The 24,693-nt window shown below is 36.2% G+C and overlaps 5 protein-coding genes and 1 pseudogene across 11 annotated transcripts; 2 read left to right on the top strand and 4 right to left on the bottom strand.

Moving 5' to 3' along the window:
- Window positions 1-680: 680 nt before the first annotated feature.
- AT1G34150 (Pseudouridine synthase family protein) lies at window positions 681-4,298 on the bottom strand. Its single transcript, NM_103138.3, has 14 exons — window positions 3,996-4,298; window positions 3,702-3,761; window positions 3,477-3,622; window positions 3,349-3,394; window positions 3,151-3,261; window positions 2,836-2,917; window positions 2,652-2,748; window positions 2,461-2,521; window positions 2,240-2,370; window positions 1,729-1,846; window positions 1,488-1,611; window positions 1,292-1,402; window positions 1,105-1,191; window positions 681-1,010 (listed from the first exon to the last, which is right to left on the bottom strand). The coding sequence occupies exons 1-14, from the start codon at window positions 4,092-4,094 to the stop codon at window positions 943-945; spliced, it is 1,341 nt and encodes a 446-aa protein (NP_564438.1). The 5' UTR covers window positions 4,095-4,298; the 3' UTR covers window positions 681-942.
- Window positions 4,299-5,444: 1,146 nt separating this feature from the next.
- On the top strand, window positions 5,445-6,824 carry PAB1 (poly(A) binding protein 1; the record flags this gene model as incomplete). The annotated part of the gene is made up of 3 exons (NM_103137.2): window positions 5,445-6,203; window positions 6,274-6,351; window positions 6,438-6,824. The coding sequence occupies 3 exons, from the start codon at window positions 5,445-5,447 to the stop codon at window positions 6,822-6,824; spliced, it is 1,224 nt and encodes a 407-aa protein (NP_174676.2).
- A 119-nt stretch (window positions 6,825-6,943) lies between these two features.
- On the bottom strand, window positions 6,944-10,334 carry STT3B (staurosporin and temperature sensitive 3-like b). The gene is made up of 5 exons (NM_103136.4): window positions 8,741-10,334; window positions 8,167-8,621; window positions 7,556-7,678; window positions 7,413-7,472; window positions 6,944-7,324 (listed from the first exon to the last, which is right to left on the bottom strand). Exons 1-5 carry the CDS (start codon window positions 10,178-10,180, stop codon window positions 7,195-7,197), a joined length of 2,208 nt encoding a protein of 735 aa, NP_174675.2. The 5' UTR covers window positions 10,181-10,334; the 3' UTR covers window positions 6,944-7,194.
- Window positions 10,335-10,465: 131 nt separating this feature from the next.
- Window positions 10,466-13,480, bottom strand: IP5PI (inositol polyphosphate 5-phosphatase I). Of its 5 annotated transcripts, none has more exons than NM_103135.4 (10): window positions 13,314-13,480; window positions 13,064-13,211; window positions 12,935-12,985; window positions 12,735-12,804; window positions 12,454-12,558; window positions 11,648-12,368; window positions 11,377-11,567; window positions 11,192-11,300; window positions 10,931-11,073; window positions 10,466-10,840 (listed from the first exon to the last, which is right to left on the bottom strand). In NM_103135.4, exons 1-10 carry the CDS (start codon window positions 13,347-13,349, stop codon window positions 10,654-10,656), a joined length of 1,761 nt encoding a protein of 586 aa, NP_564437.1. In that variant the 5' UTR covers window positions 13,350-13,480; the 3' UTR covers window positions 10,466-10,653. The 5 variants fall into 5 exon arrangements, with proteins under 5 accessions (NP_564437.1, NP_001322580.1, NP_849745.1 ...); NM_001333086.1 differs by having other exon boundaries at window positions 10,470-10,840; window positions 11,211-11,300; window positions 13,314-13,419; NM_179414.1 differs by having other exon boundaries at window positions 10,470-10,840; window positions 12,923-12,985; window positions 13,314-13,402.
- Window positions 13,481-18,387: 4,907 nt separating this feature from the next.
- On the top strand, window positions 18,388-23,168 carry AT1G34110 (Leucine-rich receptor-like protein kinase family protein; the record flags this gene model as incomplete). Of its 2 annotated transcripts, NM_001333085.1 has the most annotated exons (3): window positions 18,388-21,775; window positions 22,473-22,808; window positions 23,137-23,168. In NM_001333085.1, exons 1-3 carry the CDS (start codon window positions 18,934-18,936, stop codon window positions 23,166-23,168), a joined length of 3,210 nt encoding a protein of 1,069 aa, NP_001320719.1. In that variant the 5' UTR covers window positions 18,388-18,933. The 2 variants fall into 2 exon arrangements, with proteins under 2 accessions (NP_001320719.1, NP_174673.3); NM_103134.4 differs by lacking the exon at window positions 23,137-23,168 and having other exon boundaries at window positions 22,473-23,004.
- On the bottom strand, window positions 23,008-24,636 carry AT1G34100 (annotated as a pseudogene). The gene is made up of 7 exons: window positions 24,514-24,636; window positions 23,931-24,052; window positions 23,650-23,851; window positions 23,502-23,578; window positions 23,391-23,446; window positions 23,207-23,307; window positions 23,008-23,130 (listed from the first exon to the last, which is right to left on the bottom strand).
- Between the last annotated feature and the right edge of the window lie 57 nt (window positions 24,637-24,693).

The following is a 24,693-nucleotide window of genomic DNA, read 5'->3' as shown; positions in this document are numbered from 1 at the left end:
AAAGGTAATAAAAAAATGGTACTTTTGCAAATCCCCAAATTAAAAGGAAATAAATCATGAGTTAAAAATTTTAGATTAATAATCAATCCTTATATAGTAAAACATCTATAAATTAAAATAATATATCTATAAATTAATAATGTTAGGACAATTATATTCTATTAATTTATAATGATATTAATTTTTATATTTATTACTTCTCTGTTCATCATTTGTTGATTTTCTATTAAAAAAAAAAGTTGTTTCTAAAATATTGATTTTCTAGGTTTTCTATGCAATATTTATTAGTTATTATTGATGAATTGTAAACTTCAAAAAAGAAAATTGAATATCATTGGTTTAGAATTATAAAAAATTGTAAATACATTTATAATCAATTTTTAATATATGTATTTTGCTAAAAAAAATCAATCAATACGGAACATAGGAAGTATTTTATAGCATAAATAAATATTAATTAATCTATAAAGAGATTTGATTTAATTGTTAAATTTCTAGACAAATATGAAACTGAGATAATTTTATCTAATTAGTGTTTTAGATATTAATTTGTTTTTAGTTTTGGATTTACAATTTAGAAAAGCTCTTTCCGCAATAAATTACAAAGACTCTAGATGCATTAACTTATTCAAACGATATACACAAATTCTTATTTTAATTATTCCAAAATGAAAAACTCACATAAAATTTTGGTTATTTTTATAATCAAAAGTTATAGAGTATATCCTACAACACTCAAGTTTAAAAGCAAAAAAAAAAATTTGTTTCATACAATATAAGTTAGAGAGACCAGCTCTAACAGAAATTTAATTTCTTAGAGAAATATTAAAACCATATATTAGTATATTATTACTGTATATGTAATCAATGCAAACAATCAACTGCTACAAACAACAGACTCAAAGCCTCTCTATTCTTTTGATGGTCGCCGAGATTGCCCCCTTACACTACACATGCCAAAGTTTCTTCTTTCCTTGGTTTCAGTTTCGCAGTTCGTTCTTCATACGACGCTGCAAGAAAAAGAAAAAAGCAAGAGGATCATGTATTTGAGATTTCAATATTTGCATATGTACATTTTACAGTGAGATTTCGAAGAAGACTTACGCTCAGTTGGTCGAGATAACAGGGGAACGTGTTCTGCCCTTTTCTTCTTTTTTTCTACGCCATTGCATGAGCTTTCCTCTGTTGAAACTGAAATTTTATTTTGAGTTGATTCTCTCTTTCATAGAAGTCATCTTACTACTATTTAGTATTTACAGTAAAGGGTAAAGGAAATACTGATGTATCGTACCATTGTTGCTTAGAGGTAAACAGTTTCGGAGAGCCTCCTGATAAATTACAGACTCTAATTGGTATGTCAATGATTCATTCTTGAAATGAGACCGCAGTGACTCTGCAGCACCTTTAGGCATGAAAAAGGGGTTTGTTATTATCATATCTACTCAATCTAAAACCACTTCCAAGATATCTGAATCAGACTTTGTTACCTGGAGAACATATGAAGTCAACATTTTCGAATTCACATGTACGGAGGACTAAGGGTATCTCTGAGGCCAATAGGTATTGAGGTTTTCTTGGCGTTTTCTTTGTGTCCAACAATGTATCTATCACCTGGGTAAATGCCAGTTCATCCCTAAATCAACACTTGATGAATATATAAACCTCCCAAGTAAGGATTGGATTGAGCTTGGAAACTGGAACAAACATGAAGGTTTCCAAGTGACTTACATCAACTGATTCAACGCCCTGCCCAATCATGAATAGCACGGCGACCATACAGCGGATCTGGTGCCACAGGAAAGCACTGCCTCTCATTGTAAATGTGCAAAGCTGATCACCCTCATGACTTCACAAGAAGGAAAAACAAGAAGATCAGATGTTTTAGAACCAAAAGACAAAATAATAAAAGATAATTGATCAGAAGAATGTGTGTATATAAAGTAGTGACTGGTGTGAGTTTAACAATGGGTGCCATTGTGCTCAATAGGATGCGCAATTTCTATTGTTCCTAGAACATGATTTTGTCTACCCTTAATTTTTTACAATTGTATTAGTCATAACCCTATATTACTAGTGGTCTACCATTAGAACCTGAACAATCCTACGGTTTTAAGCAAGAATCTTAGTTGACCTAAGCCTTTATAGGATCCAAAATCAGTTCAAAGAATACTAATGTAGTCAGCGGTCATCAAAAGAGGATCAGAAGATCAGCTTAAATGTGCCTTTTACCAAAGCCAACCTATTTTGACAAGGGGAGACTTCAAAGAAAGTAACACGCCGTGTATAGCAATGTACATTTGCCACATCCATCTTGCAGAAGTTTCTGAAATCATGCTCCCCAATGAACTTCTTCCCGGCAAAGTCCATGGCCTAGAGGAAGATGCGAATAAAAATTAACTTCTATATTGTTTCAATTGTGGAGTATTTTGACTTTATTAACAAGTGTAAAGATCACTGCACCGAAAGATTCAGGTTCTGCCTCCAGAAAAAATATTTGTATTCTCTAGCATAGCAACTAAACCTGTACCCAAGGAAACAAAAAAAAGGTAAGCATCCAGTATCCAATACTAGTTCACAACGTATTCTGCAGTCAGGGCGGAATAGCACAAACAACAACGAAGGATTACAAAAAAAAACGGGAAAACACAAACCTTGCATGAAAGTCGATAGGAGCAGGAGACCATCCAATAACTCGGATGTCATCAGGGAGAGCACGATTTAGAACTCTTACATAATCATATTCTGGTCCTAAACCAGAGAAATCAGAGAGTTACAGCAACAACATTAAGAGGGTGAAAACCACCAAAATGAATTACATTCCCAGAGTAAACTTACTTTCACCCGTTCTCCCATTCACTTGGGCTTTAGAGTCTCCAGGAGGTGACTTCAGTCTGGATCTTAAAAACAAAGCAATCACCTGCATCAACAATCGAATAGACATAAGAGATCGCTTCTTCCACGAGCCTACCTTATAGACATTTGGGAATGCTCCCATTACAGGGTTTTGGAAAAACATCAGCACAATGAGAAATTGGTTCTTAAACTGATGAGATCATATGAGTAGTTATATCATTGGCACACAACCAGTGAGATCGAAAGAAACTATTGCGAGTAAAATGCTAGAGATCAAGAGAGGCCCAAGCAAGCCACCTGCCCTGTGGAGGAAACACCTTTATCTGTTCTCCCACATCTCGAGTAACAAGAATCTTTCTTGTCCCCAACTAAAAGCCGTGTCCTTTCAAGTGCTTTAAAAACTTCTGACTGCAGGAAACACACAAATTACTCATCATGTAAATACAAATTAGTTATTACTAGTTAACAAACAAAACAAAGAGAACAAAAACACACCTCAATACTTGGTTCCATTTGTGCTTCAGCCGAAAATCCATAAAATCTGTAACAACAAAAATTCATTCATTCATACGATTAGGAACAATGACATAACATGAAGAAGAGAAGCAATCCAAAAAACATACCTCTTACCAAAATACATGATTTTGAGTGCAACATATCTCTTTGAGATAAGATGACTCGGTATACTATTCTTATCTCCTTTTCTAACTCTCCTTCTCCTAACTAAGCTACTGGAATCTGACAATGACCGATCATGCTTCACTTCCATCTACAACAAAAACACCGAGATTCTTGACAATTTCAAACGAAACAATGTGAAGTCAATCAAAAGTTAAGTATATCTTCACCTGTTGGCATTGGCAGCTTGAAACCTGAGACAACAATTTAGCATTTTCCACTTCTAACTCCTGATGAGAGATATAGAACAAACAATGAAACAATCAACAACTTCACTATCTAACGTTTCTACAGGAGAATTAACCGAAGATTCAACATAGTTTCAAACTCAACCTTTAAGCAATGTGTAATCGAATCGTTCCACTAACAAAATGCTTAACAACGAAGGGCACAAACATTGAGCGAAGAGACTACAGAGACGTTGAAGAAGCTAAGAAGATGACAAGTCGTACGGAGATTTTTACCTTGACGCGATTACGGAGAAACACTAGTTCTGTTTCTTTGGCGATTTCAGAGTCTCGGTCATCGCCGCCGGGATCGGATTTTGCGTCGGAGATAGTCATGAATCAGCCTCGAATTTTAAGATGGATACACGAATGACGGCGACGAAACGAGATTCGACGCCGGTGAAAAGAGCCAACGAGACGGCGACGAAACGAGATTCGACGCCGGTTGAAAAGAGTTCAACGACGGGGACAAAACGCGGCGTCGAAGAGAAACTGTGTTGGGATTAGTCAAGAGTCTACATATGTTTCTCTATTTACATATTAGTCACTATAGTTATTCATATTTCTCTGAAAACCCTCTTATGTTATTGTTTTTTTTTTCTTAAAGATAATAATGTTTTTGACGATCTATTTATTAATTTCTGAATTGAATAAAATACAAAACAAGTTTACGATTATACTTTGTAGTTAAAATTAATGTTTAACCAAATAAGTTGACGATCTACATATGTTTCAAATTTATATTTATGATCTAACGGTACGAATCTGTTGCCAAGTGTGAGCAGTACCAGCTCATATATTTCATGTGCCCTAAGACAAATTTTGAAAAGAAAATATTTTATTCTCTTTTTGTATGTATAATTTTTTTTGTGTGTCTCTTTTATATATACAAAAAGAAAACAATTTGTGCTCTTTTTATACAGAAAAAAAACAATTTCTCATATATAGAATGATCGCATTATTCATCGTTGTACTTAAACCGGCACTCACTGTGAGAGGAGGTTAACTTTTCTTATTTCTTTAAGCTTATCGAAATAGTTAAAGCTTATCTTTAATTTTTTTATTTGATATTAGAAATTATTAATATTATCTTAGTAGAAAAATAAAAAGCTAATCCTAGTAAGGAATTGACTTTTTTTTTTTCTTTTTTTTAATATATATGACTTTAGAACCAGATATATACTTAAAAAAAATTATCAGAGAACAAAGACGTGTTTCAACTATAAGAACCTCAGAGAACAAATTTGAGAAGCATACATTATATATAGGAGATCTTGATTCGAGTGTCGAAGAGGGTGACTTATACACCAAATTCAGTGAGTTCACTCATGATATTTCTTCAGTGAAAGTTTGTTGCGACCGAAACACTGGCTTGTCTCTTGGTTATGGATATGTTAATTTCAACCATAGTTCTCAAGGTAAGTCGTAATATTCTATATGTTCGTCTATATTAATTGTTTCATCATGTTGCTTGTTTCTAGGGTTTAGTCGTTACGTTGAGGAAATAGTTTACTTTCAATGATTGTTCCCTAATCTAAAACACTTTTTAGTTTTTTTTTGTTAGTATTATTTAGGCACACGTGTATTTGTTTCGATTTAAATTATGTCGATTTTTCTTTAACGAATTTGAATGTTAATTGGTTTGATTTATTTATTTTTTCGTGGGGAAAAACAGCGAAGACTGCAATGGAGGTGCTGAATTATTGTAAGTTAAAGGGAAAACCTATGAGGATAATGTTTTCAGAACGTGATCCTAGCAACAGAATGAGTGGACGAGGTAACGTGTTTGTCAAGAATCTAGACGAATCTATCGACAACAAGCAACTTTGCGATATGTTCTCTGCATTTGGCAAAGTTCTCTCTTGCAAAGTGGCTCGTGATGCTTCTGGAGTTTCCAAAGGATATGGGTTCGTCCAGTTTTACTCAGACCTTTCAGTCTACACCGCATGCAATTTTCACAATGGCACGCTCATCCGCAATCAACATATTCATGTTTGTCCATTCGTTAGCCGTGGTCAATGGGATAAATCTCGGGTTTTCACTAATGTTTATGTTAAAAACTTGGTGGAGACTGCGACGGATGCTGATTTGAAGAGGCTCTTTGGGGAGTTTGGGGAGATAACTAGCGCGGTGGTGATGAAAGATGGAGAAGGTAAGTCTAGAAGGTTCGGGTTTGTGAACTTCGAGAAGGCTGAGGCCGCGGTTACTGCGATAGAGAAGATGAACGGGGTAGTAGTTGATGAAAAGGAGTTGCATGTTGGAAGAGCTCAGAGGAAAACTAATAGAACTGAGGATTTGAAAGCTAAATTTGAACTAGAAAAGATAATACGGGATATGAAAACACGTAAAGGGATGAATCTTTATGTGAAGAATCTTGATGATTCTGTTGATAACACAAAGCTTGAAGAATTATTCTCAGAGTTTGGGACCATCACTTCTTGCAAGTACGCATGCAATAGCAAAAGATTGATTTGTGACTACGACGAATAATAAATTTAACTAATGAATTTTGAAGGTCATGGTCCATTCCAATGGTATTAGCAAAGGTGTTGGGTTTGTTGAGTTCTCAACGAGCGAAGAAGCTTCGAAAGCGGTAAGTTTGTAAACCAAGTAATGGTCTTTTAGTGTTGCCTTCTTAATCAAGGAACTCACACTAATTAATTTTTTATCCTTACACAGATGCTCAAGATGAATGGGAAAATGGTGGGAAATAAACCTATCTATGTTTCTTTGGCACAATGCAAAGAGCAACATAAGCTTCATTTACAAACTCAATTTAATAACCCACCACCAAGTCCTCACCAACAACCTATCTTCAGTCAAGTGGTCGCTCCGGCAACAATGTTATCTCAACAAACTCCATTAAGAGGATACAACTTCCAACCATATTCTATGTGCGGATCAAGAATGCCAAACAGTTGCCCTCCAATCTCTATCCCTAATTTCATGGTGCCACAACCATTTCGTCCAACACTATATCCACCTGCTCCGCTTGTCGGCCTCTACGGTAGTTTGCCACAGCCACTACTGCAACCAAATCTATGGAACCCATACCGTAGATTTTAGTAGCTTTTAGGAATTAACATTATGCTTCCAAAAGCGAACTGGTTGGATTGATAGTCTTCTTTTATTAAGTTAAGTCATGTTAGGTTTTCATTTACGATATTCTCGTTGGTTTGAATACGGTTTATGTTTCTTGTGTCTCTACTTTTCAACATTCATGTTTACTTTGAGCTTGATCAAACCAAGATTAAATTACAGAACTTGTTTTAAAAGTAGACGAAAAAACCAATGCAAATAGGTTTCAACTTAAGTGATGGAAAAACTACAAAAAATGTCTCTGCATCAAAATAAAACCATATCCAAGAAAATCCGAAATTGTGGTTCCTCCTCAAAACTATCAACTATCTAAAACCATTTTGGTAACATTGAAGCATCACAACCTATTTGTAGGAGGTTTAACTCTGTAAATACGAACTATCCAGTTGGATGTTGTGTAAGCTTCTTCTAAGTGTTCAAGTTTGATATCTTTGTTCCCTATCTCCACTCCTCTTGCTCTATCATACCTGCCAATAATTCCACCGCTCAACTTTTTTCATATGTAAAGTAAAATGTGCTTATGATGAATTAAACGCAAATAGGTGTTAAACGTACCCGGGTGGCTTGCCGTATTCTGTGGTCAGCTCACCGAACCTGTAATAGCATAACTTGTACCTATACACGCAAACACAATTAAGATGAATTGCATCGTTCTCAAATTTACCTTTATAAAAGTATATCCTTGAGTGTGAACTTACATGAGACAGTTCAGCATCTTCGGTGATGCACCTTTGTCTACACGGAATTCACCATTCACAAGGTAATCAGGTTCTTTGATCACTGGGAATACTCCACCTCCAATCCTCACCATCCACAAGAACCTAACCCACATTATTGTTAAAGAGATCAGTAAATACACACACCAACTGAATCAAGAAAGTTTTCTTACGACTCACTAAGAACTGGAAGACCAATAAAGGTATTTAACGTGCCAGTTAAACAGAATTATATCTTCGTTGGTATATAGAGATGTATGTAGTAACAACTAAACCTCAGTGGACGACTCAAACCAATTGCCACAAGTCAACATGTAGAATCTACCCATAACAGCTAGTTTCTAAATTACCAACCACTCCCATATTTGGTTAATAAGGATCAACTCAATACTAGCCCACGCCATTCATTTGCTCACTACTAGTCAAAAATTAATGAGCACAGACCCACAGTTATTTCAGATAAGTCAAAATTTCAAAAAGAAGCAAAACGGCATTTCGTTAGCAAGCCACCAATTGGTTGACTCGCAACAAAAACCAGATTTTCAGTAGTAATAAAGAAGATGAGCATGCGTGAGAGAGGTAAGGAGACTTACTTGTTGATATCATCTGAAGAATAACCAGTAACACCACCAAAGACGACCAATACATAGTTCACATCAAGTGACCTCATGATGTCATACGCATCATCTTCATAAGAAGACATGGCACGTCCAACGGTAGCAATGTGAGTGTTGTTCCAGGTATTGTTATCGACGATGACAGTTCTATTTCCCATGGCAGTGATTTGGTACCCATAGTCCCACCACGACATAATCTTAGCATCAGTGGCAGTGTTTTGCCTAAGCCAGTAGTATGCCTCGCGGTAATCATCAAAGATGATTCTGTTCCCGTGGGCTCCTCTTGCAGCTAAGACAATTGAGGGAGATGAATATGCCTCTGCTGTCACCCATGTGCAGTGAATAGCATATCTACTGAGCAAATAAAATACACCAACAAGAAGAGCAATGGCACCATTCTTCTGGAAAGGCTGAGACTGATCAAGTGTAACCTGCTAGGGCATAGAAGACAAAGATTAAATTTTCTCCTTCTCCAGAGAAGCTTGCTACAGTTCAAAGTAGGTGGCAAGTAAACAAACGAATATAAAAAAATGGACACTAAAAGATTCACCTTTGAAGAAGCTTTTGAACTACCAGCTCCTTTCGTGGAACCAGTCTGAGAAACCTTTTGTTTTGTCCTTAACAGAGAAGTTAAATTCTTGATAGTGGCAGAGACAGCTATGGCACTGATAAGACAAACTGCTGGAGTAGCGACGAGAATAAGCCGAACCATAACACCAGCAAAGTACAAGCTAGTGAGACCATACATGACAATAAATATCGTAGCATCCGTCAAACGCTTGAAACAGAAGTAAAGACCCGCAGGGAAAAGAAAGAGCAGAATATGGTAGTCAAACATGAATGACGACCAGGCAGTAGGCTGATGCTCAGAAACAGATGCAATAATAGGAATATGATCCTTTGCGTAAGTCGGGTCAAGCAACGAGTAAAATCGACCAGTCCATGGAGATATATAGCCAGACGCTGTTCCAACACCCACAGCAACACCACCAACAAGAATAGCCGATGTCACAGTTATTCTCAAAAACGTTTGGAACAACTTGGTGTCATTGAGCTGGTACTTAACCCAGTCCAAGAAGTAAAACACCTGCATTAATAAGAAGACACCCATGGCACCCATATGTTCACCAGATTGAACATGTTGAAAACCAACAAAGCGAATTTGCATCGCGAGCAACATCCCCAAGATATACATACAGTTATAAGCAATGTAAAGCCTCATCGAATACCTTCCGGTGATCAACAACACCAACACGTAAAGAGGAACCAAGTTGATAATAAACACATATCCTCCCCAAGCTGAAACCATATAAAAGTAACCAAACGCAGAGGCAAGAGCCCAAGCTAATGAACCAGTGTTCACCGCTTTAACAAAGAGATAAAACGTCAGCAACAGAGCGAAAATCGCAACAGCTTCGTTATCATACGAACCAGCTACAGAACGAGAAATGTATCCAGGACAAATAGCGATAAGAACAGCAGCAACAAGACCAGCTCCTGTATCCCAAAGCTCTTTACCAAAGAAATACGCAACGAGAGTCGTATTCGACGCGAAAAACGGTGCGGTTAACACACAAACCTCACGGATATGAACGAAGAATCGGAGAAATCGCAATGTCCAGTAGATTAACGCAGCTGTGACCATAAGACCGGGATAAAGAGTACCGCCGATGATTCGACCTAGAGGATACCAACTCTCGGAATCGAACCAGTTCCAAAACTCGTAGAAGCCTTTCTCTGTGAGGAAAAGAGTCGTACGGTAGTTGAAATACGGATCGAATTCGTGGATCATTGATTCGTAGCGGAGAACACTGAAGAGACGAGCTATGAAAGCTAAGATGTAGACGAGACCAAGGATCGAGATACGGAGTAAGAGCTCTTGTTGTTTCGTCTTCAATTTTAGGGATTTGAATGAGAAGAAACTAGTGTTGAGTAGATCTGGCTTCGTCGCCATGGATTCCGATTTCGCTGGCTCTGATTTTCCTCCCATTGCTAAGTACCGATCTCCTCAGGGATGATCTTAAAGTCAAGTCGTCGGAGTTTGAGAGTGTGGAGAGTTCTAAGCTCTGTGATTTTTCATGGGATTTGTGATATTTTTTTATTTTGGGGGAAAATGGAAAATGAGACAGGAAAAAAAAATCAGTGATCAAAGTCAGTGGGAACTGGGAAGTGAAGTGAGTGGCAGGTTGTTTGGGCTTTATTGAGCCCATTATTGGAGTATAACAAAGCCCATTAATTAACTTTTATGTAAGTCTGAGCTAATTCTTATATTTGTGCATACACTAACACTATAGTTTACATCTCAACTCAATTGCCAATGTTTATATCATCAAAGATACGGTCTTTGTTTTCAGTCAGTATTTCTATCTACAATATTTCTGTGTACGTGAACACTATTATACATGAAGGGCATACAAATCGTTAAATTACTATACACAAATGGGATCTGACGGAAGTGGTTGTTTAGGCGTCAAGGCCTTGAATCTCAGCATATGTAAGTGTAAGCGCATGTTGAAGTTTCCGTGGAGACAAAACCTCAACCTCGGCCAAGAACGTGGCTGTGACAGGCCGGTGATCCGATAGTTTAATCTCGTTTCTTCTGTAATTGAAGAGCTTCATTCCCTTTCCGTTCCAAATGATGCGGTCACACCTGATCAATCATAGTCACTCCAAACTCATCGTTTTTGCCTTTTTATCATATCAAGTAAAAATGTTGTATCACAGTGTATGAAGACAATACCAGGCCGGTCTACGTTTCCCGGATTCCGGGTCATCTCCGATGTAATTTTCTGAATCGATTTCGTATTTATATGTTGGTGCAAAATCTAAAGTTCCCTCTGACCATCCCTCGAATAGGTTCCCTTTTGTCATTTCTCTTGAAAGCTATCAGAGAATAAACATCTAATTTCAATCTTGATAGATTCATATGTAACTTAAAAAACATAAACATTAGAACTTCACAATTTAGTATTAAACCAAAACAATGCTGCAGTAAAGGTACCTGGTCGTACTCTACCAACCTTTGCCATTCCTTTCTTGCAATAAGTTCATGTGTCTTCTCATACGACAAGTTAATCCGATAGTTCAGATCTCCCAGCCAGATTATTCTTCTACACAAGGTTATCTTGTTATGTTAAAAAAATTAAGAGATGTAGTTGAATGGATCAACTGAGAAATAAAACGTACTCATGATTACAGATGCTTCTTGGAAGCTCATTGGCATTTAAAGAATGAGGAAGAAACTGCGTTCTTCTGTGGATTTCACGTACATCATCGTTTCTTTTCTCTTGATCTGTATCCTTTTCTCCAGATGACAGATGCGTGCACAAGAAACAAAATGGTGTTTGATAGATTGACATGCTCACAGATACAGACCCCTGTAAGACCGCAAGAAACCGTAAGTTATAAGCTAGGCTACAAATAACTATTTAAAGCAACTAGTAAGAGAAATCAAGACCTTGTTACCAATGTAGCCCATAATACCAACACCAACAGTAGACACACAAAGGTTGCTTATGTGCTTGCGCAAGTTCCTCCGAACCCAAATGGTGAGAAACACTCCAACCATCTGTTTGCTCACAATCCGAACATACGATGGTTTTCTCAGATTCGTGATAGTCAGATTCACTGACTTGAAGGAACCACGTCTTTCGGAAACATATTGATTTAGGAGCCTTAATGGAGGCTCTGGCCAGCTCAAACCTACCCTTTCAGTGTAACTAAATCTTTCTTCCCTTTTGGAATCACTATTAATCTGCATCGACAGAGAGCGGTCTGGCGTATTTGGTGTTGAAAATTGTCTCTGTAGATATTCTTGTATTGGTAAGCAAGACGCATTGTCATTGGTAGAACCCAAAACGTCTATATTAGTAAGTGAATCTTCGCTTACGATTGGTACGTCCGTGCTTTCAACAGAGTTGAGTTTGTTATCCATTGAACTAATTCCATCGCAAGCATCATGACTGGTTTCAACAAACATATCTTCTACACTATAAGGAACCTCTTCGGGTTGCTTAAACTTTGATGGAGAAGGGGGATCACTGTGACTTTTAATCTTCAGCTTTCTAGGTTGAACTCGGTTTAAGGCATCACGTATCAAGTTCTCCCATTCCAAAGCAGGCTGGTCATCCTCCATACCAAAAATGTTTCCAGCATTTAAGGGAACGATTTCCTGAAGACTGAAACGAAATGAATCATAAACACTGAATACAGAACTCATTCACCAAGGTAGTTACAAAAGATTCAGAAGAAAAAAAAACATACCCAAGAACATAAATGTCAGCAGGTTCAAGAGTGTCTAGCCAACCATCAATATCCAAGTCAGATGAAGGAACTCTCCCTCCAACATTCCATGTCCCAGCACAGATTCTAGCTACATCAAAACCACATACCAGGGACTCACTAAGGGTATGGACTTAACTTAAGCAACAAGAGAATCTGTCTACAAATTAAACAGAGACCAGCAAACTCACAATATAGAAGTAACATTAACAATCAGAAAGACAACAATGATGATGCAAAGATAAGCAGAGAAATCAAAAGACCTGATTGCTTTGGTATCTATATACTGCATCCTGAAAGTTTCAGAATTTCGTCTTCTAAGCTTAGGCCTATCTGAAATTAAGAAAAATGGATCTGAATGAGCAATAATGTTCTTCTAATGAAAACATCATCACCGAAAATTAGCAACAATGAATGATTCTAGAAATAAAAATTGAAATCTGAGAGTTACATATCACATTACCGTCAGTATCAACACGAGGATTGGTAACTCCAGAGCTAATTGGATCAAATTCTGCTACACCAAATTCAGATTCAGTCACAGTAGAATACAAAACCTAATTATTTCCGGAGAATCAGAGTTTAAGCTGACCTTGTGATCTATCTTCGTAGTCATCGTCACTATCAGCACTATAATCTGATTCAGAAGCAGAAACATTGAACCATTTACGGAGAACAATACGTGCCCAGTAGAGCTGGAGACACGAGAAAGCTGAGCAGCATATTGTAGCCCAATTGCTCTGCAACATTTCACATGATCGTTATCCCCAAAATTCGGAAAACCTAATTTAACCAAACTATACGAGCAGAAGAAGCAAAGGAGAAGATATAGATCTGGATACCTCCGTTCTCCGTGATCGTGATCGTACTTCCGCCATATACTCCGGTCAAATCAAACTGAGAGAGGGAAGAAGAGGTTGCAGGAGGAAGAAGAAAAGACTTAACGACCATTGGTAGGAGACAGATTGAAAATATTGATTGTTTTTTCGAACCGGCGGTTAAAAGCTTGATTATACTCCGGTTTAAAATTGGTTAAGAATATGTCAACTAAATTGGGGAGAAAATAAGTCAGATTATTAATAGATTAAATGCGGGGGGATTGACACAAATGACACTAAAAAACTTTATTATTTTAAAAATGATAATTTTTGAAACTTTCAAAAATATCATATAAAATTTTTAATCCTTTATAAATTAATTAAATAATAAAGTTTTTTTATTACCATTTGTATCAATCCCCAAATAAAAATGAGGGCAAACACAAATCTAATATTAAATTGAATTAAAAAAATTTTAAATAGTGGAAATATATACCCTAAATTGGAAATAAAAAAACCCAAATATAATACTACAAACTAATTTTAAAATGAAAAATATCTTTTAAATGGTGAAAATATATACCCTAAATTGGAAATAGGAAACCCAAATATAATACCATAAACTAATATTAAAATGAATCAAAATTTCTTTTAAATAGTCGAAATATATACCTTAAATTAGAAATAGAGAACCCAAATATAATATTTTAAATTTATTTCTAATTTATTTTGGTTGAATAAATTTTATGTAAAATTGTGGTATTATTATTGTCCATAAAACTTGTTTTACTGTTACTTTTAGGAATTTCTCAAATAATTATTTGAATGCTATTTATGTCTAAATTTTTTTTAATACTATTTTTGTCCAAAAAACTTAAAAGTGTGCTATTTGTGGGAATTTCTCTTAAAAGGTGTGGTAAACAAATAAATTTGTAGTTATCAAAAAATAAAATTTTAGCAAACAAGTTTTTCATTCTAATGTTATTTAACTAGGTATTTTATAAAGTCTTTAAAATTCTAGTGTGATTCGATTTCTGAATTTTTATGTTTTTTAAAATACAAGTGTTATTCAAAATTATATACTTTTGTATGAAAAAGTGATTTGACAATAATTTAATAGAAATCCTAGTGTAAAATGTAAAGAATAAATAAATAAAATTATTTAATATCAGAAGCTTTAGTCGGTTAATTGAATGATTCAGATAGAAACTATTCTAAACTAATTGGTATGGATTGGAAGAAGTGACTAAACCATCTGATATGCGCAATCTAGTTGTACTCCAAACTTAAGATATTGACTTCCACTTCGATTATTGGTTTCAATGATGTTCGCTTTCTCGTCGACGCCACCACTTTTCCTCCTCAGAGGTTTGCTCTTACTCTTTGCCCTACAATTCTTCTAAGATTGTAAGGGTTTGGATGTTGATAGCTTGTGGGTCTAGTTTTCTGGAATTTGGTTTTGCGGAATTCTAATGAAGCTCATTTTGTTTCTATGGGTTTGGATATTCTTGTGTCTACACTTGTGCTCTCTTGTAGCATCTTTATCGCTTTGTGATCATTTACTGCAAATTCTATCTCGATTTGGCTATATTAAAAGTTGTCTCGTCGCAGTTTGGACAAAATGCTTTGAGTTTAGACAACCCACAAGTTTTCTAGTTCATTGGAGCTTTTATATTCATCATCTCTTTATTATGGAGCTTTTTATCCTCTCAAATATTTCACTTGTGTTTAGTAATAGTGTTACAAGGAACATTGTGTGCAAGACTATTCTGCTTGAAGTAGAACTGAAGATTGTTGTTTAATACTATTCTCTTTTAGCTTTTACCAACCTTTTGATGTTAGTGTTTTTGGAAGTTTTGTTTCCTTCTCATCATAGTTTCGACAAGGTCTTCCAAACTAAAGATGTTTGTTTTTTTGGATGTTCTTGGTCAGCGCCGGCCTTGGCCACAACAAGATGAAACATCTTGCTGTGCCCCCCACATTTTTCTCATATTTTTCACCAAAATTTGTTTGCAAAACAGCCCTCATTTTTTTTATTTTTTAATAATTGGCCCCTAATTTTCAAATCTTATAAAATAATCTTAAAATTTTCTTTTTTGCTCTGCTCTTGTTATACTCAGGGTCGGCCCTGTTCTTTGTTAGTTGCTCCTTTGGTAGAAACCTCCGAGTTCACCCTTATCCCCATGTTTTAAGTATTGTTGTTTCGGTTAGCTTCTGCTAATGTTCGACCTATATGTTGCCATGTTACCATATCGTATACAAAAAAGACCTAATTGAATTAACTTGTGTGGTCTACTCTTACATTTTGAATTTTTATATGCTAATCAACTTTATCAATCTTGCATCACTTTGAAACAAACATTTATTCGATATTTACCGTAGAAAAGATTAATGGTTTATATATAGTAGTAAAAAGTAGGTATCCAACATAGGAAAACAAAAAAAGTTCTCCAAAAATATTGTTTACAAGTAGGTTAGCTCGAACAACCATAAATTAGCGGCCGCGTTAAAGCATTTGCTTTTGGAGCGTGCATGGAGACAAATTAGCCACATTTAATTAAACACCACATAGTAAGTTCAATGAAACATGAGTTAACTAGTGACATGTGATATTAGTATTGTAATAATTTTACAATTACTGAAATAGATGATACTATTAAGCAACGCTAAAGTACATCTTATCAGCTTATCGAGTACAAACTTTAAATGGGTGTATAGTAAAAAGAGGTCAAAGTCTAAAATACTTTTTTTATACACTTATAGCTCTCTCCTTCATGTGAGTGTTTTTTTCTTCTATAAACAAATCTTTGATGCTGCTCACCTCCCAAAACGCATCCACCTCCCCTGTCTTGGTAATGTAATTTTGATTTTTACGTATCGTTTTAATTTTTTTAGTTAACTATAGTTTCTTTTAGGTTTACGATGATTTCTTTAATCAACTAAACTCATTTTACGACATTTATATAAAAAAATAAGCCATCTTATTAGTTTAGATTAATCAAAGAAGAAATTCACGACACGAACAAAAGAGGGTGCTTCCCTCCAAAATTACTTTTAAGTTTTTAACTTTCACCGTCTCCTAGGCCATGCTGCCTCTAATCACTTGTGTGTGTTCTTTATTCATACTCTTAATTTATTAATAACCAAGATAATTGGGATCTTTTGTTATCATTTCGTCGTGCTAAATAATGGAGACTAGGTTTTGTAGTACTCTACCCTTCAAAATTAAAATAGAGTTCATGAACGATTACTCAACCAATGTAGAAAAAAAAAACCTAGTTCATATAAACGTTAATAGAAAAAAAATACAATAATGGATCACCAAGTGAACATAAACTACAAATTGCGAACGTTAATGTTTTATTTCCAGCTTTGTTACAATAGAAAAAATACCATTACACCATAATTTACAAGTACACACACACACACACACACATATATATATATATATATATATATATATATAGTAATGCATCACAAGAAGTCATGTTTGGCATATTGTTAGATAAACTATATTCTAAGTTAACGAAAAAAAAAACTATGATGTTTTTTATAAGTATTCAAAACCATTTAATTATATTTTTGAATATCGCAGCTCTAGTTAACCTCATTTGTGACTTTGAGAGATCACTCTCATTCCATGGATATATCGTTATTAGCTATCTGAAGTTAGAAAGATTTACAGTAAGATTAAATATCATTAGACTGAATTTTATGCATATGAAAGATTTTATTAAATGTTGTTGATTCCAATAAAATGGAGGTAGTACGTATACATATAGGAACACTAAATTTTATAATGAAATATGCTAAAATATATGGTATCTTACATCTAGAGATGAGATATTTGTGGAGCAATATATAAAATACATAGGTTTCTTTATTTATTGTCAATTGGTTTTGAGTTGAAAGTCCTTATATACTAAGAAAAAATAAATTTGTATTGAGTATTAAAATAGTCATAGTTCTATATTACTCTTAATCAAATATCCATATTACAGGTTGACAAAAAAAAAAAAACTAAATAATTTATTGAAAATTAATATTTTTGATTTTATATATGTTACTTTATATTTATTTAATTAATATAACCATATGGAAAATGAAAATATTATTTTTGTCACAAGAGATTTTTGAAAAGTAGAATAATTTATATATATATATATAATTACTTATAAGTTGATGGTGTCTATGTAAAAATAGATCAGTTTGCCATATATATCATTAGAGACAACCCCACTATGGTGCAACCAATTAGTGTATCATCAGTCTTGATTATCTTGAACGTTGTCGTATTGTTTGGGTTCATCTAATGTATAAAGAGTAAAAAGAGAGACCAAACAAGAAGATCCAAGGGTTGGGAGTGGCCGACAAAAGGAGAAGAAAATGGGAGAAGAAGACAAAGAGCAATAACATGTATTGTTAGTTTGCTAGCTACATTGCTTCGTGGTTTGATTTTATCACACCCTAAACCACTAAAATATGTGTGGGTGTAACATTATGTATACAATATAATAACTTTTGCTTATACGTTACACCTGAGATTCTTTAACAACTATGACTCGATGTCCTCTCTTCCATTTTTTTGGGAGATCAACCGATTACGAATCTTAATAAGAGACGTTAAGTTTAAACTTTAAACCTAAAAAGTTTAAAACGAGATTGAGCAATAATGGAGATGTGTTCTTCACTATTCAATATTATACACATGTACCCATTTTTCTTGATTAATCTTATAAATAGACGTTAAGTAGGAAATTGAACATTTGAGTGATATGGTTATTAACTTTAAGACTCTGCGAAGTGATGAAGCTGCTTGCTTTAATATTAAAAAAGATATATTCCAATCCTTTTAATGGTTATTGAAACTAATGTCAAGACACAATATTTTGATACAAATTAACTAAAATTTCTTCAAAAAATCATTGGTCCGTGAATAACTTCATAAGAAGCAAAGCATAAAACTAACCTTGATTTTTGGAAGGAAGACTTAGTTAAAATACCTTGGGTTTTGAGAGAAAATACAGTTTTGTCTATTGTCGAAATGTTAAAAGTTTGAATATTTTCATAAGTAAGAATTACTAATTTATAATAATAGCACACACATCCACGAAAAAACGGAAGAAAATCCGGTGGCGCCCAAATCACTGCAGTATATAATAATCCGAAACAAAACTTATAATCATATAAAATAAGCAAAGTAATTTCAATCTTATTATTAGTCTTCCCAAGAAGGCAACAACACCAAACGAGAAGAAAGAGACAGAGAGAGATAAAGCAAAACCCAAAGTCCAAGGTCACCTTCTTCAACCTCTAACGCTCCGGCCACCGTCACCACCACCGGATAAAGTTTCTTCCAGCCAGCGAGTTTCTCCACGGAAGAGAATGTAAAGACCTCACTCTTAGCTTCACATGGTTATCTACAGTTATCGCTCTTGATGTTCTTGTTCTGCAATGGTTTAGTGTAAACCTTAAGCAATCACAGAGTCCTTACACATGCTTCTTGTCTCCTCAAGGTTCAACAAAAAAAGATAAGACTACACTTTGCTTCTCTTCTTCCTCATCCTCCATTACCCACCACCCACCAATCATTTCAACAACATTTTCATAAACCTATCACCTTCGTCTTCTTCACAGAGATTCCATGGAGAGAGAACGAAGTAATTTTTTCTTCTTGTTCTTGTTTTGTTCATGGGTCTCCATGGCCCAACCCACTCTTTCTCTTTCATCAGATGGCCAAGCTCTTCTCTCTCTCAAGAGACCATCACCATCACTCTTCTCTTCTTGGGACCCACAAGACCAGACACCATGTTCATGGTATGGCATTACATGTTCTGCAGACAACAGAGTCATCTCTGTCTCTATCCCCGACACTTTCCTTAACCTGTCTTCAATCCCTGACCTCTCTTCTCTCTCCTCTCTACAGTTCCTAAACCTCTCCTCCACCAACCTCTCTGGCCCAATCCCTCCTTCATTTGGAAAACTTACCCACCTAAGGCTTCTCGACCTTTCTTCAAACTCTCTCTCTGGTCCAATCCCATCAGAGCTTGGTCGCCTCTCTACTCTCCAGTTCCTTATATTGAACGCCAACAAGCTCTCAGGTTCAATCCCTTCACAGATTTCGAATCTATTTGCCTTGCAAGTGCTTTGTCTTCAAGACAATCTGTTGAATGGTTCGATTCCTTCAAGTTTTGGCTCTTTGGTCTCTCTTCAGCAGTTCAGACTTGGTGGTAACACTAATCTCGGAGGTCCTATCCCTGCTCAGCTAGGGTTTCTGAAAAATTTGACAACTCTAGGGTTTGCAGCAAGTGGTTTGTCAGGTTCAATCCCTTCCACATTTGGGAATTTGGTAAATTTGCAAACTTTGGCTCTGTATGACACTGAGATCTCTGGTACCATTCCTCCTCAACTGGGTTTGTGCTCAGAGCTCAGGAACTTGTATTTGCACATGAACAAGCTCACTGGATCAATCCCAAAGGAACTGGGTAAGCTCCAGAAGATCACTAGCTTGCTTCTATGGGGGAATTCTTTATCTGGGGTCATCCCACCAGAGATTTCCAACTGTTCTTCCCTCGTGGTGTTTGATGTTTCAGCTAACGATCTAACTGGCGATATTCCTGGAGATTTGGGGAAGCTTGTTTGGTTGGAGCAGCTTCAGTTGTCTGATAATATGTTTACCGGTCAGATTCCTTGGGAGTTAAGCAACTGTTCCAGCCTCATTGCTCTTCAGCTGGACAAGAACAAGTTATCAGGCTCCATACCCTCACAAATTGGAAACCTCAAGTCTCTGCAGAGCTTTTTCTTGTGGGAGAACTCAATTTCAGGAACAATTCCGTCTTCTTTTGGCAACTGCACAGACCTAGTGGCCCTGGACCTCTCTAGGAACAAGCTAACAGGAAGAATACCAGAAGAGCTCTTCAGTTTAAAGAGGCTCAGCAAACTTCTCCTTCTAGGGAACTCCTTATCCGGTGGATTACCAAAGAGCGTAGCAAAATGCCAGTCGCTTGTGAGGCTAAGAGTCGGAGAGAACCAACTCTCAGGTCAAATCCCTAAAGAGATAGGCGAGTTACAGAACCTGGTGTTTCTTGATCTCTACATGAACCATTTCTCCGGTGGGCTTCCTTACGAGATCTCTAACATCACTGTCCTTGAGCTCTTAGATGTCCACAACAACTACATCACCGGAGATATTCCTGCTCAGTTGGGGAACCTTGTGAATCTAGAGCAGCTTGATTTGAGCAGAAACAGCTTCACAGGAAACATACCGCTGAGTTTTGGGAACCTAAGCTACTTAAACAAGCTGATCCTCAACAACAATCTCCTCACTGGTCAAATCCCAAAATCTATCAAGAATCTACAAAAGCTTACACTTCTTGATCTTAGCTACAACAGCTTATCCGGTGAAATCCCACAAGAACTCGGTCAAGTCACAAGCTTAACTATAAACCTCGACTTAAGCTACAACACCTTCACTGGAAACATCCCGGAAACCTTCTCCGACCTCACACAGCTACAATCACTCGACCTCTCAAGCAACTCGCTACACGGCGACATCAAAGTCCTCGGTTCACTCACAAGCCTAGCTTCACTAAACATCTCCTGCAACAACTTCTCAGGTCCAATCCCATCAACACCATTCTTCAAAACAATCTCCACAACATCATACCTCCAAAACACAAACCTCTGCCATTCACTAGACGGCATCACTTGCTCATCACACACCGGACAAAACAACGGAGTAAAATCCCCAAAGATCGTAGCTTTAACCGCAGTAATCCTCGCATCAATCACAATCGCAATCCTCGCAGCCTGGCTTCTCATCTTACGAAACAACCACCTCTACAAAACATCTCAAAACTCCTCTTCCTCTCCATCAACAGCAGAAGATTTCTCATACCCGTGGACATTCATACCATTCCAAAAACTCGGTATCACCGTCAACAACATCGTCACTTCCTTAACCGACGAAAACGTAATCGGAAAAGGATGTTCAGGAATCGTATACAAAGCCGAAATCCCCAACGGAGACATCGTAGCAGTGAAGAAACTCTGGAAAACTAAAGACAACAACGAAGAAGGAGAATCAACAATAGATTCATTCGCTGCAGAGATTCAGATTCTCGGTAACATCAGACACAGAAACATAGTGAAGCTATTAGGTTACTGTTCGAACAAATCAGTGAAGCTGCTTCTATACAATTACTTCCCTAACGGGAATCTACAACAGTTGTTGCAAGGAAATCGAAACTTGGATTGGGAAACACGTTACAAGATTGCGATTGGAGCTGCTCAGGGTTTGGCTTATCTTCATCATGATTGTGTTCCGGCGATTTTGCATAGAGATGTCAAGTGTAATAATATTCTTCTGGATTCGAAATATGAAGCGATTCTTGCTGATTTTGGACTTGCGAAGCTGATGATGAATTCGCCGAATTATCATAACGCCATGTCTCGTGTTGCTGGTTCTTATGGATACATCGCACCAGGCAAGTTTCTCTCTTTTTTAACGGGAGGGCCTTTTTGATAAATTTGATAAAGCTCAAGGTTTCATTTGCATTATTATAAGAGATAGGGGGTTTTAGTGTATTTATTAAAATTCAGAGCTTCATATCCATTATTACAAGAGATTGAGAGAAATTTTGAATGAATTTGTTAAAAAAACAAAAGGGTTTCTTGTGCATCATTACAAAATATTAGGATTTTTTTTTAATAATGAATTTGTTAAAATTTGAGGTTTCATTTGCATTATTGGCAAAAGATTGTTTTTTTTTTTATATATAGTGAATTTGTTAAAATCAGAGCTTGATTTTCATTACTACAAGAAATTGGGGGAAATTTGGAATGAATTTGTTTTAAAAAGTGTTACTTGTGCATTATTATAAAATAGTAGTTGTTTTTATTTGAAATTTAAGGTTTCACTTGCATTATTACAAAAGATTGTGTGTTTTTTTGGTAGTGAATTAATAAATTTGTTAAAAGCAGGGTTTTATTCATCTTTACAAAATATAGTTTTTTTTTTAATACTTTGTTAATATCAGGGTTTTATTTGCATTATTACAAAAACAATTGTGAGGTTTGTTAATGTGTTTGTTCAAAATCATGGTTTAATACATAAAAACAAAATACTGGGGCTTGCTTTCTGATAACGTAATTAATAAGAGGTTTTTTGTGTAATTATTGCAGAATACGGATACACGATGAATATAACAGAGAAGAGTGACGTGTACAGCTACGGCGTCGTTTTATTAGAGATTCTAAGTGGCCGGAGCGCCGTGGAGCCACAAATCGGCGACGGGCTTCACATAGTGGAATGGGTGAAGAAGAAGATGGGAACCTTTGAACCAGCTTTATCAGTACTTGACGTGAAGCTTCAGGGATTACCAGATCAGATAGTTCAAGAGATGCTTCAGACATTAGGAATCGCCATGTTCTGTGTGAATCCGTCGCCTGTGGAGAGACCAACGATGAAGGAAGTTGTGACGTTGTTAATGGAGGTTAAGTGTAGTCCTGAAGAATGGGGTAAAACATCTCAGCCTCTTATCAAGCCTTCTTCTTCATAACCTATGGTGCTTGTGTTTCTTGTTCTTGTTTTTTTTTTTTAGGTCAAATTTGGTTGAGTGGTTTTGATTTCTTGTACATAAAGTATCATTGTTAGTTGAACTTGGAAACATTTGAGCTCTTTGGAATCAATTAGAATTGGTTACAACTTTGCATTACATCATTTGGTGTTTGAAATATACATTTGGGAGAAGAGTAAGAGCTCGGGTTTTCGAAGCCAGTATTGTTTGAATCTCTGTCTTGAGTACTCGGCGTAATCGAAGTCGATCTTGTTTACATATCCCTGCAGACTCACAATTCAAGTTTCAGATACTTTCTTGATGAGATTATGTTTGGATTGGAGAAAGGAAGAGTCTTACAGAGATGATTCCCCATAAGCCCCAAAACAGATGGCTTGCTAATGTGTACTTCTCAGCATCCTTCAAGAGCTGTTTTATGTCATCTTCTTTTGGTTCTTCGCCTAACAAAAGAAGGCGTATATTAGTCCATGAGACGTTGTTACGGCTAGAAGAAGAAGGAACTATGTTTCTTTGAGAAACTGACCTGAAGAGCTGAGGTAGTTATGGATGAACCTCCTTCGTTCCTCTTCTCCTGCAACTCTCAAACCAATCAGTCAGAACCACTCAAATACGAATGTATTTGTCACTTTTCTACTTGTAATTTGCTGCCATTTCGCAGAAGTGATTTGCAATGTCGTATGCAACTGGGTTATAACTAGCGTACTCGTAGTCCTGTTTTTAGAGAATCTCATATTGGTCTATGTGTGATGATATGTTAATCTTAAGGGTAATGGGAAACTTACAATGATAGTAATGGCATTGGTATCTTCATCAATCATAATGTTACCATATTGCAAATCATTGTGACAAAACCCTATCTCCTGCTGCTTACACTTATCCTGCAGCTCATGTTCCAGCAAGTATATCTCATCTTCAATCTTGTCTAGACCAAACTCTGCTAAATCTTCAGGTGTACACAGACTTTTGGCTTGTCTAAGCCAATTCCTGTTCACATGTTTTCAAGATTCTGTTGTTGTTGATTAAACCACTTCTTGCTTCACAATAACAGAGAAAGATTACTCACCTCATCCTATCCCAAATGAGCACATTTCTATCACCAGGGATGTTGATACCATGAAACTCTCTTAGCTTAGCCGCAACACGAGTAGGTACTTCCGCGTCACGTAGATTTGCTGCTGATAACGTCTGATCAAAAGTCATAAAATGCACTTGATTAATGATGATGAATAAAGTGAAAACATTGTCCATCAAGATTCAAGAATTACTCAATCGGTTTACAGCTAAACCGGGCATACCTCTTTTGGTATTTCCCGGATACCAAAACCAAAAACTCCTAAACAAACCACATTCAAAGGTCCTTATAGGTAGACACACCCAAGTCATGGTAATGAAGTCCAACAAAAGCATCTAAACGTTTCTTGTTACTCAATTGATACACAACAAAACCGGTAATCACTCAATTGGTAATTCCCGGTTCAACATCAATCACAAAAACAAATCAAAGGTTGTTGAAGTATCTTCTCAGTTCTCATAGTCAAATTTAGACCCAACACTATCATTTCGTAGTCACAACATAATGAATCTAATCAAATGGGTATGGTTAATTAATAATTTTATTATTACACAAGAAACCAAACCAAACATACCCGGGCATTAATAAACTCCTCGATTCGACCGCCAGAAAACCGGCCAAGAAGCTTAGGACCGTGACCATAACGAGAGACAACCTCGAACGTACGAATCTCATCTTTTCTGTTGAACAACAAATCACCTGTAAGATTGTGAAAATCTCCCTTGAGGAGTAGCTTTGCATTCGATTCAATATA

The sequence above is a fragment of the Arabidopsis thaliana genome (genome assembly GCF_000001735.4).
Source record: "Arabidopsis thaliana chromosome 1 sequence".
Classification (NCBI taxonomy): Eukaryota; Viridiplantae; Streptophyta; class Magnoliopsida; order Brassicales; family Brassicaceae; genus Arabidopsis; species Arabidopsis thaliana.
The sequence above is the reverse complement of the archived record's forward strand: the minus strand, read 5'-3'. Positions and strand labels throughout refer to the sequence as shown.

What these genes read in the sequence shown, in the direction of transcription:
- AT1G34150 (NM_103138.3), bottom strand. Translation starts at nt 4,094, where the DNA reads ATGACTATCTCCGACGCAAAATCCGATCCCGGCGGCGATGACCGAGAC. An exon ending in AAATGGAACCAAGTATTGAG is followed by an intron (nt 3,262 to 3,348) that starts GTGTGTTTTTGT and finishes TGTTTCCTGCAG; the next exon opens with TCAGAAGTTTTTAAAGCACT. An exon ending in TTTACCTCTAAGCAACAATG is followed by an intron (nt 1,192 to 1,291) that starts GTACGATACATC and finishes ATAAAATTTCAG; the next exon opens with TTTCAACAGAGGAAAGCTCA.
- STT3B (NM_103136.4), bottom strand. Translation starts at nt 10,180, where the DNA reads ATGGGAGGAAAATCAGAGCCAGCGAAATCGGAATCCATGGCGACGAAG. An exon ending in TCTTCAGATGATATCAACAA is followed by an intron (nt 7,679 to 8,166) that starts GTAAGTCTCCTT and finishes AATGTGGGTTAG; the next exon opens with GTTCTTGTGGATGGTGAGGA. An exon ending in GAATACGGCAAGCCACCCGG is followed by an intron (nt 7,325 to 7,412) that starts GTACGTTTAACA and finishes AATTATTGGCAG; the next exon opens with GTATGATAGAGCAAGAGGAG.
- IP5PI (NM_179414.1), bottom strand. Translation starts at nt 13,349, where the DNA reads ATGGCGGAAGTACGATCACGATCACGGAGAACGGAG. An exon ending in AGAAGCATCTGTAATCATGA is followed by an intron (nt 11,301 to 11,376) that starts GTACGTTTTATT and finishes AACCTTGTGTAG; the next exon opens with AAGAATAATCTGGCTGGGAG. An exon ending in GGTTGGTAGAGTACGACCAG is followed by an intron (nt 11,074 to 11,191) that starts GTACCTTTACTG and finishes ATTCTCTGATAG; the next exon opens with CTTTCAAGAGAAATGACAAA.